The 18,983-nt window shown below is 34.8% G+C and overlaps 1 protein-coding gene across 1 annotated transcript; it reads right to left on the bottom strand.

Annotated features, from left to right (window-relative positions):
* Positions 1 to 202: 202 nt before the first annotated feature.
* Positions 203 to 16,739, bottom strand: LOC123564426 (uncharacterized). Its single transcript, XM_053526848.1, has 11 exons — positions 16,574 to 16,739; positions 15,738 to 15,907; positions 14,902 to 15,071; positions 13,805 to 13,876; positions 13,202 to 13,261; positions 12,735 to 12,844; positions 8,161 to 8,321; positions 7,421 to 7,459; positions 1,731 to 1,790; positions 1,143 to 1,313; positions 203 to 328 (listed from the first exon to the last, which is right to left on the bottom strand). The coding sequence occupies exons 7-11, from the start codon at positions 8,299 to 8,301 to the stop codon at positions 203 to 205; spliced, it is 537 nt and encodes a 178-aa protein (XP_053382823.1). The 5' UTR covers positions 8,302 to 8,321; positions 12,735 to 12,844; positions 13,202 to 13,261; positions 13,805 to 13,876; positions 14,902 to 15,071; positions 15,738 to 15,907; positions 16,574 to 16,739.
* Positions 16,740 to 18,983: the final 2,244 nt, after the last annotated feature.

The raw sequence follows: 18,983 nt of genomic DNA, 5'->3' as shown, positions 1-18,983 counted from the left end.
GTTTATATTCATTATATAGTTTACATGAAGGTACAAATGTATAATGACAGCTCAGTTTACAGTCTAGATTGAGTTGGTTCACACTTGCATGAAAATATGACTTATAAGTAGAAATTTGTGTAGAAATAATTGTGGTAATAGTGAATTTGCGGGAATATCGTGAACATTTGAAACCCACACATATTTCTACACTTACAGTATATTACTTACAAAATCTTACATTTTCTACAACTTTATCAGCAGAAGCTACAACTTTCTGTTGTTGTACTCCTTGTAGAGAGATGTTTAAACGGTCTCTCTTTGCTTTAAGCAGTTTTCTCTCTTCAGTCTATTTAAAGATAAAAAATAAAGTAATAAGACTTTTTCTTCTGCTCTTAAACATTTGTATATCTGCAATCATGTGCTGTTCATAGAGGAAATTTTGAGAGGTCTAAGTCAATCATCTGCCCACACTAAGATATTTCGCTAAAATTACGTAGCCCCTATTGGATGTATGCACGTATTGAATATACAATATATTGACCAAAGGTTAGGGTTAGGTTTAACATGGATTTAATAGTGTTCATTCAATGCATGCGCACACTCAATGTCAGAGATATATTGCCGACCTAGGATGCTCCTCTAACTGTTTATGAGAAACTTTCTATGGGTGGTGCAATACAAATCTTGGTAGAAATGACATGTTGTCAAGTAATTGTAAATTAAAGCCATTCATAACATGTAAGGGTAGCAGGTACACAACAAGGCACCTATGACATTGAAAAGTTGCAAAGAGAGACACATTTTGTAACTACAGTGATATTTTATATGTATTATCTACTTATATTAAGCTCCTACCCTAATCCTAATCTGTAAAACCATGTGGGATTAACATTAAGTCCTACCTACCTATGTAAAATGTTCACCTCTGTGAAAGTGGACTATTGTAACGATCAACACACAAAATCCAGAAATATTAAACTTGCAGCTATAATGTGAATTCACTAAGCTCCATTGAACTGATATGAAATGATTACATACATTTGCCTGAAGACTGCTATATCACTCTACATAAGTGCTCAGTATATAGAACATTTTATCTACCTTTAACATAGTTGTTGTTAAATAAAACAGTATCATAATGTTTGCGGACTCAACATTACCTCCTCCATTCCACCTCTTTCTTGGACAGCCCCGTACAGCCGAAATAAATCTAAGGGCTGTCCTTTCACACGGGGAGTTTTCTTTTCCTGATTTTGAAAAATCCGGTCAAGAAATAGGACCCATTCTGGCTCTTGGCCCATTTCGTACAGCAGTTCTGCTTCACCATGGTTCTGCAATACAGCAAACAACATAATTATGTAGTGATGCATTTTTAATTATTAATGGAGAATAAGGCATGTAAATCTAATGAAGGTTATAACAGTATTTATTATCTTTTGTATATAAAGACTTTTTTATTTAATAATTTGTTATTTTCTTGTGTAGTATGAATCTTCTAAGAATATTAGACTATATATATATTTTCTAGTTAAATTCTCAAGTCATCTACAAGGGACAGTGTAAACTAAAGTTATTAACTCCATGTATATGATTGTGGTTACCTAAGCTGTTAAGTGACACGGTACTCTAAATATATCAAACCGGCATGTAAACATTTCATATATATTTTTTATCTTGATTATAGAATGATCTCATTAACATATTTTAGATTTATATCTAAATGATGTTGATTCTAAATTTTCTCTTACAATTGTTTTTTCATGCTCCTCACATCTCCTCCTCATATGATGTAATCTTTCCTCCAAATCCTAAAATAAAAGACACAATTTTCAGAATTTGAAAAATAGCATATCCATCATCACATTGTATAGAAACGGAAGTCACCAAAATCTAAACGTTCACTTTCGTTTTTCAATTTTTTTGAAGCTGTCGGTGGTAAGTATTTTTAGTTTTTCTCTGTCTATTTGAAATATGTATTCTTGTTGAATATATTTTTCAGTGTGAGATAAATGTCTCTGCAACACACAGTCGTTAAATAGACATTGACGCTTGAAATTAAAACGCATTTTCACCAAAAACACAGATAGTCAAAGCAAAAGACGAAACATTCAGATTCAGCCTATTTCAGGCTAAAAAAGCCCATCATTTTGGAACTGCGAAGGAAATTCATGTCAGAATGTTTCATTATCAATCCATGAAGATGAGTTTATACGTAGTACATACGGTACAAATATTAATTTACAACCCTGAATAGTTGAAATATTGTTTAAATCAACATGCCTATGAAATATGCACTTACCACCGAGTGCAAAACTTGATATAAAATTGTTTAACCATTCGCAAAAAAATACAGTACGCCTATTCGCAATAATGGAATGATGTAGTGTTTGGGCTAATAGGCTCCATACACTGTATTCATTGAATTAATAAATATAAATTATGTATTGTATTTTATTTGCAACAGTCAAACAGTATTTATTAGTCTATTTTACCAACGATGTCCTTGTCTTTGACAGGAAAATAGAATATACATGCGTGCTTCCGCTAATGTACGAGAAAAATGCATACTTATTCCACTCAATTTAACAGGACACATTGTTTTTCATTTTTCTTTGTATTTTTAGCTCCACTATTTGTAGAATATGGGTGCTATTCTACTCGCCCGGCTTCTTGGTTTAAGTTTTTCGGCAAACATTGTTTTTCTGGCACGTCTTTGTTAGTATAGCTTATGTCTTACTGCAACTTCACATAAACATTCTGCGGCATACAAAGTTTATGCAGGGGCTGGGCCAGTTATACCCAAGGACAAGGTCACCAAGGTGTTATATTTAGGTTATTTTTAGATTAAAGGTTTTCTGCCACCTTTGTTTTTCTGTCATACCTTTATTGTAATTGCTTATATCTTACTTTAAATTCACATAAACATTGTGCAGCATACAAACAAAGTTTATGCAGGGCTTGAACCCATTATATTCAAGCTCAATGTCACCAAAGTATTATACTTAGGTTATTTTCAGGTTAAAATTTTTGGGCAAACTTCGTTTACTAAAACTCATGTATACATCTTTATCATCAACCTTTACAAGTGTGGAAACAATTCCCATAAACCTGATTTTATTTTCTTGTTGTTTGTTTTCTTTTGGACAGAATTATATCACTTCACAGTTGTAAAGACGCTCTGCTAACAGCTTTGTAAGCTTGAGGAAGAGTATGTTCTTGCTGCCCGGGGGGTAGAAGATAAGAAATGACGTCAGAAATGCATTTGACTATTCGCTATAAATGTCAGATGTTTTATTTCCTCCTCATATTGGCAGCTGTTGTAATCAACAACCGAAATAGTCATTTGCCTGTGTACCAACATATACCTCAAACATGTGCATACATGTGTTCAAAATATGCACTCAGGTCTGCTTCTTCATCATCGGTATTGTGTTGTTTGCTTTCACTAGAGTCATAGATAGTCTGACCACTTTCTTTTTGCGTGATGTAAAATATCTACATTTTCCTAACATTTAGATATTTTTACTTTCCAAGCCCCTAATTCTTAAATGGAGGTTACAGATATGTTTTGAGAAGAAATTTCTAGAAGTTTTTTGTGGACATGGAAAATGTTTTCTTTTTCATTTAAATAGACTTTCTGTTTTACTTTTAAAGTGAGTTGAGGTGTGATCTATTACTTCAGGAACTATAGTAAATAATATCTATACTGGCCCATGACTGTTCTGAAAATGAAATAAATTATAACTATTATTCTTGAACTGTTGGTTATTATAAAACAATGTCAAAACATTAAAATATCCCTTAGTGAAATATAATGGTAGAAAAAACATTCAAACTCCATTAAAACCCCATTGAAGCACCCTTTTTTCAGAGAAATGATTTAAAAACCATTTATCTGGACTTTAATGACTTTTTCATCATTGTAGAATATACTTTGGTTGATTCTTTTAAATATCAGTTTGGTCCATTGTTTTTCATTACAGAATTTACTTAAGTTTATTTTTGTACAATCAGTTTGCTCCATTGTTTTTCAGTGAAAACCCATTATTTTACCATTTCTAAATGTACTAACTGAATTTCATGATTTTTGAATAAAATAGCACCTGTTTTGGCAGAAAAATGATTGTTTGTATTAAGTTTGAAATTCTGGACCAGATTTATGTGAATAGCATGGCATCAGCTACAGTAAGTGCCTTTATATATGTTGAATACACAAGAAATTTAAATCAGTAATAAAATGTGATATTTTTCTGTTTCTTTGATTCATATAATTCTAGTCAGTTGCAGTCATAGTTTTGTCACTGGTTTTCATAGCTTTTGTTTTTATACATGTAAATATTTTTATCAGTTTCTGATTTCCATGCTTCTTAATATGTCAAAATATGTATTTTTGTGTCCCCACTATGAATGGTGGAGGCATATGATTTAAATCTTGTCCATGCATCTGTATGTCCATCGGTATGTGTGTCTGAAAACAGGATGTGATGTGCCTAGCTCAAAAAGTATTTGATATAAAGTGATGAAATCTTGCATAAGTCTTTAACATGATATGAACTAGAGCACCTTCTATTTTTCGTCAATCCCTGTTCTATTTCTAGAGTTATGGTCCCTGAAATAGTCAAAAATGCAAATTTTTCACTTTGTGGCGCACCAAACTCAGAGAGTATTTGATATAAATTGATGAAAACTTGCAGAAGTCTTTATTATGCCCCCCTTTGAAAAAGGAGGGGTATATTGTTTTGCAGATGTCGGTCGGTCGGAATGTAGACCTATCCGTTTCCGGATGATAACTCAAGAACGCTTGGGCCTAGGATCATGAAAGTTGATAGGGAGGTTGGTCATCACCAGTAGATGACCCCTATTGATTTTGAGGTCTGTATGTCAAAGGTCAAGGTCACAGTGACCCTGAATAGTAAAACGGTTTCCGGATGATAACTCAAGAACACTTGGGCCTAGGATCATGAAAGTTGATAGGGAGGTTGGTCATGACCAGCAGATGACCCCTATTGATTTTGAGGTCAGTATGTTAAAGGTCAAGGTCACAGTGACCCTGAACAGTAAAACAGTTTCCGGATGATAACTCAAGAACGCTTAGGCCTAGGATCACGAAAGTTGATAGGGAGGTTGGTCATGACCAGCAGGTGACCCCTATTGATTTTGAGGTCAGTATGTCAAAGGTCAAGGTCACAGTGACAGGAACAGTAAAATGGTTTCCAGGCAATAACTCAAGAACGCTTGGGCCTAGTGTCAGGAAAATTGATAGTTTGGTTGGCCATGACCAGCAGATGACCCCTATTGATTTTGAGGTCAGTATGTTAAAGGTCAAGGTCACAGTGACCCTGAACAGTAAAACAGTTTCCGGATGATAACTCAAGAACGCTTATGCCTAGGGTCACAAAAGTTGAAGTTGGTCATGACCAGCAGGTGACCCCTATTGATTTTGAGGTCATTAGGTCAAAGGTCAAGGTCACATTGGCCAGGAAGAGTTAAATGGTTTCTGATCTTCTTGTCCAAAACCATAGGGCCTAGGGCTTTGATATTTGGTATGTAGCAAAATCTAGTGGTCCTCTACCAAGATTGTTCATATTATTTCCCTGGGGTCAAATATGGCCCCACCCCTAGGGTCACATGGTTTATATAGCCTTATATAGGAAAAAACTTTGAAAAACGTCTTGTCCAAAACCACAGGGCCTAGGGCTTTGATATTTTGTATGTGACATCATCTAGTGATCCTCTACTAAGATTATTCAAATTATTCCCCAAGGGTCAAATATGGCTCCGCCCTGTGGGTCACATGGTTTACATATACTTATTTACTAAGGGTGGGTATTGCCACGAAAATTGGTATTGCGATATATTGCAATATTGTATGTGGATATTGCAATATACTGCGATATATGTAATAGAAAGAGCATTGAAACTCGAGGGTAAACGATTTGTACGAGGGGGCATAGCCCCCAAGTATAAATCGTTTACCCAAGAGTTTTAATGTTCTTTCTGTTTTGTATCATAGCCGTCCATATATGGTAGTTGTAGGCGTTCCACATTGCCATATACAGCAGTTCAGTGAGTACTTAAAATCCTTGCTTTACAAATGTGTAAAGCCCAGGTAAAATAAACCAATGCTAGAGCAGAAAATCAATAAAATACACTTCGCTGTCTACTTTTCCAGACACGCTGGCATACTTTCCTATCCAACAGTGCGGTAACTAGCGTGCGGGTATTTAATACCTGCACATTTTAGTTACCGCACCCTGTACTCAGTGTATACGAATTACCTGCACCAAATTTGTTAAGAAAAACACCGAGCTATGATACAATGTACCAGTTATTTAATGAACAAAACATGACGAATCATACTGTTTTTTTTTTTTTCAAATTTATTCAATTAAAAATGAGTAAAATGACTAGTATCAACAACACGAGTGTTTGCTCGACCTTCTCAATAAATAAAAATACCAGTAAATAAAAAAATAAAAGTTTTGACTAGATTACCGGATATTCAAAAGCGAAAGTAGGCTGCGTCAAAATATTATTTAGTTTATTGTGCAGCACTACATTCGGTTTACGGATACAATCATATAACACAGGTTGCTCAATTCACCGATTATAAACGAGGAAAGTGGTATAGCTGCTGTATGAACAATAAATTCTAGTTGATAGAAAAATTACTAATGAGTCGCTGACAAATACAAAACTATATTTATCTAAATTTTCTTATTGGTTTTATTATGTGGAATTGGGTCCGTAAAATACCTGTAAACCAGTCTGCTACCTGCACCGGAAATGAAAGGAGAAAAATGAAAACAAAGTTGAATCGTGCTGGCAAGAAAACAATTTTTTTTTGTGAATCTTCTTGGTTTACGTTAACTAGTGTTACTTAATGTTATAAAATAACCGGTATTCGAAAATCATATCGCAATATCGTATCGTCGGAAAAAACATCGCAATAACCGGTCTACCGCGGTATATCGCCCACCCCTATTATTTACAGTGTGCATATAATTTCTGTTCCTTGTGCAATTACTAAATGCATCAAGGGGGGCATTTCGTGTTCAACCAGCTCTTGTTTAAAGATAATATTGATCCAAAAACAAGGTTCTATATTTAGACATATCTCAGAATGGTGGTGAGATATCCTTGGCGAACATGGTAGACCTGTTATTTCCATGTAGTAATTGTTGATTTAAAAACAGTAGTTATTCACCAGTGAACAACAAATGATGTAAGGTACGATTATTTCATTGGTATTTTATTCAACCTTGTCTCAAATGTCTATGCATGGGTATCAAATTGCCTTTTTCGTTGTTCTTTGGTATATGGGCACACAAGCTGTAATTCTGTCAGCTGCAGTCAATGTTGCACTTTCTGGCAACATCATTATTTTGTAATCTACATAAGCGTTGAACTCATTTACGGGAAAACATATTGTACTTACTTCCTTATACTTTTCCAAAGTTTCTGGCATTCCTTGGCACTGAAATAGAGATATAGTCCCTTATTAACTCTATCTGTTGTATCTACATAAAGGCTTAATATATGCATTCTTAACATAGCGTTATGCTTTTAAAAGAAAAAAAAACAAAAACAAAAACAATGACATTCTTAATCTTTATAAACAATTTTCAATGAAGGAAAAATTATTTATGCAGTAATTCAGTGGAACCTTGGTACGAGAGACACATTTTGTAACTACAGTGATATTTTATATGTATTATCTACTTATATTAAGCTCCTACCCTAATCCTAATCTGTAAGACCATGTGGTGTTAACATTAAGTCCTACCAGTCTCCACTTATCTATGTAAAATGTTCACCTCTGTGAAAGTGGACTATTGTAACGATCAACACACAAAATCCAGAAATATTAAACTTGCAGCTATTATATATAAATGTGGATTCATTAAGCTCCATTGGACTGTTATGAAATGATTATATACATTTGCCTGAAGACTGCTTTATCACTCTACTCAAGTTCTCAGTAACTATATAGAACATTTTATCTACCTTTAACATAGTTGTAGAATCTAGTTAGATAATTATGAAATGATTATATACATTTGCCTGAAGTCTGCTATATCACTCTACGCAAGTTCTCAGTATATAGAACATTTTATCTACCTAATAACATAGCTGTAGTTAAATAAAACAATATCATGTTCGTGGACTCAACATTACCTCCTCCATCCCGCCTCTTTCTTGGACAGCCCCGTAGAGCCGGAATAAATCTACGGGCTGTCCTTTCACGAGGGGAGTTTTCTTGTCATTATTTTCAAATAATCTGTCAAGATATGGCGCCCGTTCCGTCTCAGGGCCCATTTCATAGTGTCACCATAGTTCTGCAATACAGCAAACAACATAATTATGTAGTGATACATTTTCAATCAGTAATTGAGAATAAGGCATGTAAATCTAATAAAGGTTATAACAGTATTTTAGTATCCTTTGTATATAAAGACTTTTTAGCTCACCTGAGCAATGGTCAGGTGAGTTTTTCTGATCACTCGATGTCTGTCGTCTGTCTGTCGTCTGTCAACATTTAGCTTGTGTATGCGATAGAGGCTGTATTTTTCAACTAATCTTCATTAAATTTGGTCAGAATAATAACCTTGATGAAATCTAGGCCGAGTTTGAAAATGGGTCATCTGGGTTCAAAAACTAGGTCACTAGGTCAAATCAAAGAAAAACCTTGTGTATGCGATAGAGGCTGTATTTTTCAATTGATCTTCATGAATTTTGGTCAGAATGATTACCTTGATGAAATCTAGGCCAAGTTTGAAAATGGGTCATCTGGGTTCAAAAACTCGGTCACTAGGTCAAATCAAAGGAAAACCTTGTGTATGCGATAGAGGCTGTGTTTTTCTATTAATCTTCATGAATATTGGTTAGAATGATTACTTTCATGAAATCTAGGCCGAGTTCGAAAATGGGTCATCTCTGGTCAAAAACTAGGTCACTAGGTCAAATCAAAGAAAATCCTTGTGTATGCGATAGAGGCTGTATTTTTCAATTAATCTTCATGAATATTGGTCAGAATAATAAGCTTGATGAAATCTAGGCCGATTTCGAAAATGGGTCATTTCGGGTCAAAAACTAGGTCACCAGGTCAAATCAAAGAAAAACCTTGTGTATGCGATAGAGGCTGTATTTTTCAATTAATCTTCATGATTATTGGTCAGAATGATAACCTTGATGAAATCTAGGCCGAGTTTGAAAATGGGTCATCTGGGGGTCAAAAACTAGGTCACTAGGTCAAATCAAAGAAAAACCTTGTGTATGCAATAGAGGCTGTATTTTTCAATTGATCTTCATGAATTTTTGTCAGAATGATTGCCTTGATGAAATCTAGGCCGAGTTTGAAAATGGGTCATCTGGGTTCAAAAACTAGGTCACTAGGTCAAATCAAAGAAAAACCTTGTGTATGCGATAGAGGCTGTGTTTTTCAATTAATCTTCATGAATATTGGTTAGAATGATCACTTTCATGAAATCTAGACCGAGTTCGAAAATGGGTCATCTCGGGTCAAAAACTAGGTCACTAGGTCAAATCAAAGAAAATCCTTGTGTATGCGATAGAGGCTGTATTTTTCAATTAATCTTCATGAATATTGGTCAGAATGATGAGCTTGATGAAATCTAGGTCCATTTCGAAAATGGGTCATTTCGGGTCAAAAACTAGGTCACTAGGTCAAATCAAAGAAAAACCTTGTGTATGCGATAGAGGCTGTATTTTTCAGTTAATCTTCATGATTATTGGTCAGAATGATAACCTTGATGAAATCTAGGCCGAGTTTGAAAAAGGGTCATCTGGGGGTCAAAAACTAGGTCACTAGGTCAAATCAAAGAAAAACCTTGTGTATGCTATAGAGGCTGTATTTTTCAATTGATCTTCATGAATATTGGTCAGAATGATTGCCTTGATGAAATCTAGGCCGAGTTCAAAAATGGGTCACCTCGGGTCAAAAAGTAGGTCATTAGGTCAAATCAAATAAAAACTGTGTGTATGCGATACAGGCTATATTTATCAATTGATCTTCATGAAATTAGTCAGAATGATTGCTTGATGAAATCTAGGTCAGATTCGAATACAGGTCTACCTTGGGTTAAAAGTAGGTCACTAGGTCAAATCAAAGAAAACCTGTGTGTATGTGATAGAGGCTGTTTTATCAATTGATCTTCATACAATTATGTCAAAATGATTGCCTTGATGAAATCTAGGTAGATGAATTACTGGGTTTCAAAAGTAGGTCACAGGTCAAATCAAAGAAACCTGGTAGTGATAACTAGTGTTTTCAATGATCTCATAAATTTGTCAAATGATGCCTTGATGAAATCTAGGTTGAGATGGTCATCTGGTCAAATAGTCACTAGTAAATCAGAAAACCTGTGTAAAGCTGATCTTTCACTGATTTCATGAAATTTTGTCAGAATGATTGCCTTGATGAAATCTAGGTCAAGTTCGAGTATTGGTCATCTGGATTCAAAAACTAGGTCACTAGGTCAAATCAAGGCAAAACCTTGTGTATGCAATAGGGGCTGCATTTTACACTGGATTTTCATGAAATTTAGTCAGAATGGTTGCCTTGATGAAATCTAGGCCGATTTTGAAAATGGGTCATTTCGGGTCAAAAACTAGGTCACTAGGTCAAATCAAAGAAAAACCTTGTGTATGCGATAGAGATTGTATTTTTCAATTGATCTTCATGAAATTTGGTCAGAATGATTGCCTTGATGAAATCTAGGTCAAGTTCGAATATTATCGTCTTGGGTCAAAAACTAGGTCACCAGGTCAAATCAAAGAAAATACTTGTTTATACTCAAGGTTTTTGCTCCATTTTTAACGATAATTGGTCAGAATATATTTTTCCATGAAATCACTAGGTCACACATGTTTACACTGTTATGGTGTGTTTTTCAGGTGAGCAACCTAGGGCCATCTTGGCCCTCTTGTTTTATTTAATGATTTGTTATTTTCTTGTGTAATATGATTTTTCTAAGAATATTAGACTATTTTCTAGTTAAATTCTCCAGTCATCTACAAGGGACAGTGTAACTAAAGTTATTAATTAACTCCATATATATGATTGTGGTTACCTAAGCTGTTAAGTGACACCGTACTCTAAATATATCAAACCGTTTCATATATATTTTTTATCTTGATTATAGAATGATCTCATTAACATATTTCCCTAAATGATGTTGATTCTAAATTTTCTCTTACAATTGTTTTTAGCTCACCTGTCACAAAGTGACAAGGTGAGCTTTTGTGATCGCGCGGTGTCCGTCGTCCGTCGTCCGTCGTCCGTCCGTGCGTCCGTAAACTTTTGCTTGTGACCACTCTAGAGGTCACATTTTTCATGGTCAGAGTGTTCATCTTGATGATATCTAGGTCAAGTTCGAAACTGGGTCACGTGCCATCAAAAACTAGGTCAGTAGGTCTAAAAATAGAAAAACCTTGTGACCTCTCTAGAGGCCATATATTTCATAAGATCTTCATGAAAATTGGTCAGAATGTTCACCTTGATGATATCTAGGTGAAGTTCGAAACTGGGTCACGTGGGTCCAAAACTAGGTCAGTAGGTCTAAAAATAGAAAAACCTTGTGACCTCTCTAGAGGCCATATTTTTCATGAGATCTTCATGAATATTGGTCAGAATGTTTACCTTGATAATATCTAGGTCAAGTTCGAAACTGGGTCACGTGGGGTCAAAAACTAGGTCATTAGGTCTAAAAATAGAAAAACCTTGTGACCTCTCTAGAGGCCATATTTCTCAATGGATCTTCATGAAAATTGGTCAGAATGTTCACCTTGATGATATCTAGGTCAAGTTCGAAACTGGGTCACGTGGGGTTAAAAACTAGGTCAGTAGATCTGAAAATAGAAAAACCTTGTGACCTCTCTAGAGGCCATATTTTTCATAAGATCTTCATGAATATTGGTCAGAATGTTCACCTTGATTATATCTAGGTCAAGTTCGAAACTGGGTCATGTGGGGTCAAAAACTAGGTCAGTAGATCTAAAAATAGAAAAACCTTGTGACCTCTCTAGAGGCCATATTTCTCAATGGATCTTGATGAAAATTGGTCAGAATGTTCACCTTGATGATATCTAGTTCAAGTTCGAAACTGGGTCACGTGCAATCAAAAACTAGGTCAGTAGGTTTAAAAATAGGAAAACCTTGTGACCTCTCTAGAGGCGATATTTTTTAATGGATATTCATGAAAATTGGTCAGAGTGTTTACCTTGAAGATATATAGGTCAAGTTCAAAACTGGGTCACGTGGGGTTAAAAACTAGGTCAGTAGATCTAAAAATAGAAAAACCTTGTGACCTCTCTAGAGACCATATTTTTCTTGAGATCTTCATGATTATTGGTCAGAATGTTCACCTTGATGATATCTTAGTCAAGTTCGAAACTGGGTCACGTGGGTTTAAAAAGTAGGTCAGTAGGTCTAAAAATAGAAAAAACCTTGTGACTTTCTAGAGACCATATTTCTCAACGGATCTTCATGAAAATTGGTGACAATGTTCAGCTTGATGATATCTAGGTCAGTTTTGTAACTGGGTCATGTGCGGTCAAAAACTAGGTCAGTAGGTCGAAAAATAGAAAAACCTTGTGACCTCTCTAGAGGCCATATTTTTCAATGGATCTTCATGAAAATTGGTCATAATTTTTTATCTTGATGATATCTAGGTCACATGAGCTCAAAAACTAGGTCACTATGTCAAATAATAGAAATAATGACGTCATACTCAGTTCAGCCTGGGTCATGTGGGGATAGGTGAGCGATTCAGGACCATCATGGTCCTCTTGTTTCCTGTTCCTCACATCTCCTCAGCTGCCTCAATCTTTTCTCCAAATTCTAAAATAGAAGACACAATTTTCAGAATTTTAAAAATAGCATATCCATCATCATGTAGTGTATAGAAACGGAAGTCGCCAAAAATTAAATTTTTTTAAGCTGTCGGTACTAAGTATTTTTAGTTCTTCTCTGGCTGTTTGAAATAAATATTCTTGTTGCATATATTTTTCAGTGTATGATAAATGTCTCTGCAACACACAGTCGTTAAAATATATGATATATATATTATATGCATATGAATTATGCACTGACCGCCTAGTTGCAAAACTTTATATAAAATATATGTAAGTGACTAAACCTTGAAGGCTTACATTTGATTTGTAGTGATCAGCGTGTCCATGTAAAATCTTAAATTACCTGCTGCTTTTCAACTGCAGCCCTCTTTTTCTCAACCTCGATTTGTACTTGTCTCTTTGCCTAAAATAAGTAATCATTCAGTTGCATCCAAAATAATCTTTTAAATTTCAACTGCGTTCAACTGATTTATATCTAAATATAAAACGTGTATAATTTTCATTCATTTCTTCAATTATCGGAGCAGTTATAAATTTCCGCTAAGCAATGAAATAAAAGTATGTTTACCTTCATGTAGACACTTCCATGAATTGAGGTTGAATTTTTCAAGAAACAGTCTCTACTGAGATTTAAGACATATCTATAGACCGATAGCGAGATTTCCTTTACCATAACCAAATGAGCCTGGTAGATTTATGCTCTCACTATTTGGTTCATGGCTTATCTAAATATAGTTTTTTCGTGACCAGTGTGAGACAAAATTATCTCCTGCTGATTGTTTTATTCGAAATATTCTGGTCGTATCGGTGTAAAAAGATCAAAACGGTTATGGTTTGTTTTTGGAATGCATTCACATAAGCTGCCAATGTCTAACAACTTCTGCTAGATTTGTGTTTCCTAGCAGCATCCACTTATTTGGAATATTTCAAAACAAATCATACTTACATGATCTAGCTCCTTCCTCATTTTCCTCCTTTCCTCCTCCACCTTAACCTTCAAACTATCAAATTTGTTCTCCTTAAATAGAGACATACTGCTTTATTGATTATAGTTATAATGTAAAATCTAAATATATAAATGCTTTTCATATTCATTTAAAGGAATAAAAGACAGTACTTAGGTATTAAAGATATTTTTAATTTTCAAAAACATTGAAGGGATAAACCATTCATGCGATAGTTCAGTGAATCCTTTCATACATCTGAACTGTTTCAAGTGCCAACGAAAGACTTCAGACATTCCAAAGAGGGATCGGCTCCCTAAAAGGTGACCCTATATGGGTTCAGTCAGATTTTTACATTTGAATGTTAATGAATTTAATTGGAGAAGCGAGGGCTCCAACGTTTAAACACTTGATTCCATAGTAAGACACAGTGTTACCATTAGAACTTTTGTTCCACACTTAAACAGTTATATGTCTGCAATACTGTTCTATTTAGAGAAGAGATTTTGAGAGGTCTAAATCAAGCATCTATCTGTATTCCTACATGTCTTTCAGTTTTACACATACCGGTATTTTATTTGATGATGCATACTGCTATAATTAATATCAAGCTATTTAAAGATAAAAAATGAAGTAATCAGACTTTTTCTTCTGCTCTTAAACATTTGTATATCTGCAATCATGTGCTGTTCATAGAGGAAATTTTGAGAGGTCTAAAACAATCATCTGCCCACACTAAGATATTTCGCTAAAATTACGTAGCCCCTATTGGATGTACGCACGTATTGAATATACAATATATTGACCAAATCTGTAAAACCATGTGGGATTAACATTAAGTCCTACCTACCTATGTAAAATGTTCACCTCTGTGAAAGTGGACTATTGTAACGATCAACACACAAAATCCAGAAATATTAAACTTGCAGCTATAGTGTGGATTTATATAGCTCCATTGAACTGATATGAAATGATTATATACATTTAGCTGAAGACTGCTATATCACATAAGTGCTCAGTATATAGAACATTTTATCTACCTTTAACATAGTTGTCGTTAAATAAAAAAGTATCATGATGTTTGCGGACTCAACATTACCTCTTCCATTCCACCCCTTTCTTGGACAGCCCCGTGTAATCGGAATAAATCCTAGGGCTGTCCTTTAACATAGGGCTTTTTTTTTCTTGATTCTGGAACACCCTATCAAGGAATGGGTCACGTTCCGGCTCGTTGCCCATATTATAGAGAGGTTCTGTTCCACCGCGGTTCTGCAATACAGCAAACAACATAATTATGTAGTGATGCATTTTCCATCAGTAATTGAGAATAAGGCATGTAAATTCTAATGAAGTTTATAACAGTATTTATTATCCCCTGCCGATGCCTTTCACTTTTACACATACCTGTATTTCATTTAATGATGCATTCTGCTATAATGAATATCAAGCTATGTTAAGATAAAAAATGAAGTAATAAGACTTTTTTTCTGCTCTTAAACATTTGTATATCTGCAATCATGTGCTGTTCATAGAGGGAATTTTGAGAGGTCTAAGTCAATCATCTGCCCACACTAAGATATTTCACTAAAATTACGTAGCCCCTATTGGATGTACGCACGTGTTGAATATACAATATATTGACCAAATCTGTAAAACCATGTGGGATTAACATTAAGTCCTACCTACCTATGTAAAATGTTCACCCTTGTGAAAGTGGACTATTGCAACGATCAACACACAAAATCCAGAAATATTAAACTTGCAGCTATAGAGTGGATTTATATAGCTCCATTGAACTGATATGAAATGATTATATACATTTACCTGAAGACTGCTATATCACATAAGTGCTCAGTATATAGAACATTTTATCTACCTTTAATATAGTTGTCGTTAGATAAAAAAATATCATGATGTTTGCGGACTCAACATTACCTCTTCCATTCCACCCCTTTCTTGGACAGCCCCGTGTAATCGGAATAAATCCAAGGGCTGTCCTTTAACATAGGGCTTTTTTTTTCTTGATTCTGGAACACCCTATCAAGGAATGGGTCACGTTCTGGCTCGTTGCCCATATTATAGAGAGGTTCTGTTCCACCGCGGTTCTGCAATACAGCAAACAACATAATTATGTAGTGATGCATTTTCAATCAGTAATTGAGAATAAGGCATGTAAATTCTAATGAAGTTTATAACAGTATTTATTATCCCCTGCCGATGCCTTTCACATTTACACATACCGGTATTTCATTTAATGATGCATTCTGCTATAATGAATATCAAGCTATGTTAAGATAAAAAATGAAGTAATAAGACTTTTTTTCTGCTCTTAAACATTTGTATATCTGCAATCATGTGCTGTTCATAGAGGGAATTTTGAGAGGTCTAAGTCAATCATCTGCCCACACTAAGATATTTCACTAAAATTACGTAGCCCCTATTGGATGTACGCACGTATTGAATATACAATATATTGACCAAATCTGTAAAACCATGTGGGATTAACATTAAGTCCTACCTATCTATGTAAAATGTTCACCTCTGTGAAAGTGGACTATTGCAACGATCAACACACAAAATCCAGAAATATTAAACTTGCAGCTATAGTGTGGATTTATATAGCTCCATTGAACTGATATGAAATGATTATATACATTTACCTGAAGACTGCTATATCACATAAGTGCTCAGTATATAGAACATTTTATCTACCTTTAACATAGTTGTCGTTAAATAAAAAAATATCATAATGTTTGCGGACTCAACATTACCTCTTCCATTCCACCCCTTTCTTGGACAGCCCCGTGTAATCGGAATAAATCCAAGGGCTGTCCTTTAACATAGGGCTTTTTTTTTCTTGATTCTGGAACACCCTATCAAGGAATGGGTCACGTTCCGGCTCGTTGCCCATATTATAGAGAGGTTCTGTTCCACCGCGGTTCTGCAATACAGCAAGCAACATAATTATGTAGTGATGCATTTTCCATCAGTAATTGAGAATAAGGCATGTAAATTCTAATGAAGTTTATAACAGTATTTATTATCCCCTGCCGATGCCTTTCACTTTTACACATACCTGTATTTCATTTAATGATGCATTCTGCTATAATGAATATCAAGCTATGTTAAGATAAAAAATGAAGTAATAAGACTTTTTTTCTGCTCTTAAACATTTGTATATCTGCAATCATGTGCTGTTCATAGAGGGAATTTTGAGAGGTCTAAGTCAATCATCTGCCCACACTAAGATATTTCACTAAAATTACGTAGCCCCTATTGGATGTACGCACGTATTGAATATACAATATATTGACCAAATCTGTAAAACCATGTGGGATTAACATTAAGTCCTACCTATCTATGTAAAATGTTCACCTCTGTGAAAGTGGACTATTGCAACGATCAACACACAAAATCCAGAAATATTAAACTTGCAGCTATAGTGTGGATTTATATAGCTCCATTGAACTGATATGAAATGATTATATACATTTACCTGAAGACTGCTATATCACATAAGTGCTCAGTATATAGAACATTTTATCTACCTTTAACATAGTTGTCGTTAAATAAAAAAATATCATAATGTTTGCGGACTCAACATTACCTCTTCCATTTCACCCCTTTCTTGGACAGCCCCGTGTAATCGGAATAAATCCAAGGGCTGTCCTTTAACATAGGGCTTTTTTTTTCTTGATTCTGGAACACCCTATCAAGGAATGGGTCACATTCCGGCTCGTTGCCCATATTATAGAGAGGTTCTGTTCCACCGCGGTTCTGCAATACAGCAAACAACATAATTATGTAGTGATGCATTTTCCATCAGTAATTGAGAATAAGGCATGTAAATTCTAATGAAGTTTATAACAGTATTTATTATCCCCTGCCGATGCCTTTCACTTTTACACATACCTGTATTTCATTTAATGATGCATTCTGCTATAATGAATATCAAGCTATGTTAAGATAAAAAATGAAGTAATAAGACTTTTTTTCTGCTCTTAAACATTTGTATATCTGCAATCATGTGCTGTTCATAGAGGGAATTTTGAGAGGTCTAAGTCAATCATCTGCCCACACTAAGATATTTCACTAAAATTACGTAGCCCCTATTGGATGTACGCACGTGTTGAATATACAATATATTGACCAAATCTGTAAAACCATGTGGGATTGACATTAAGTCCTACCTACCTATGTAAAATGTTCACCCTTGTGAAAGTGGACTATTGCAACGATCAACACACAAAATCCAGAAATATTAAACTTGCAGCTATAGAGTGGATTTATATAGCTCCATTGAACTGATATGAAATGATTATATACATTTACCTGAAGACTGCTATATCACATAAGTGCTCAGTATATAGAACATTTTATCTACCTTTAATATAGTTGTCGTTAGATAAAAAAATATCATGATGTTTGCGGACTCAACATTACCTCTTCCATTCCACCCCTTTCTTGGACAGCCCCATGTAATCGGAATAAATCCAAGGGCTGTTCTTTAACATAGGGCTTTTTTTTTCTTGATTCTGGAACACCCTATCAAGGAATGGGTCACGTTCTGGCTCGTTGCCCATATTATAGAGAGGTTCTGTTCCACCGCTGTTCTGCAATACAGCAAACAACATAATTATGTAGTGATGCATTTTCCATCAGTAATTGAGAATAAGGCATGTAAATTCTAATGAAGTTTATAACAGTATTTATTATCCCCTGCCGATGCCTTTCACATTTACACATACCTGTATTTCATTTAATGATGCATTCTGCTATAATGAATATCAAGCTATGTTAAGATAAAAAATGAAGTAATAAGACTTCTTTTCTGCTCTTAAACATTTGTATATCTGCAATCATGTGCTGTTCATAGAGGGAATTTTGAGAGGTCTAAGTCAATCATCTGCCCACACTAAGATATTTCACTAAAATTACGTAGCCCCTATTGGATGTACGCACGTATTGAATATACAATATATTGACCAAATCTGTAAAACCATGTGGGATTAACATTAAGTCCTACCTATCTATGTAAAATGTTCACCTCTGTGAAAGTGGACTATTGCAACGATCAACACACAAAATCCAGAAATATTAAACTTGCAGCTATAGTGTGGATTTATATAGCTCCATTGAACTGATATGAAATGATTATATACATTTACCTGAAGACTGCTA

Source organism: Mercenaria mercenaria, chromosome 2, assembly GCF_021730395.1.
Source record: "Mercenaria mercenaria strain notata chromosome 2, MADL_Memer_1, whole genome shotgun sequence".
In the NCBI taxonomy this organism is placed as follows: Eukaryota; Metazoa; Mollusca; class Bivalvia; order Venerida; family Veneridae; genus Mercenaria; species Mercenaria mercenaria.
This window is presented reverse-complemented; position numbering and strand designations above follow the sequence as displayed.

Bases quoted from the DNA above. Each gene is read 5' to 3' on its own strand.
- LOC123564426 (XM_053526848.1), bottom strand. From the start codon at position 8,301: ATGGGCCCTGAGACGGAACGGGCGCCATATCTTGACAGATTATTTGAA. The intron at 7,460-8,160 runs GTAATGTTGAGT...TCTCTATTTCAG, and splicing joins AAAGAGGCGGGATGGAGGAG to TGCCAAGGAATGCCAGAAAC. The intron at 329-1,142 runs GTAATGTTGAGT...ATCTTTAAATAG, and splicing joins AAAGAGGTGGAATGGAGGAG to ACTGAAGAGAGAAAACTGCT.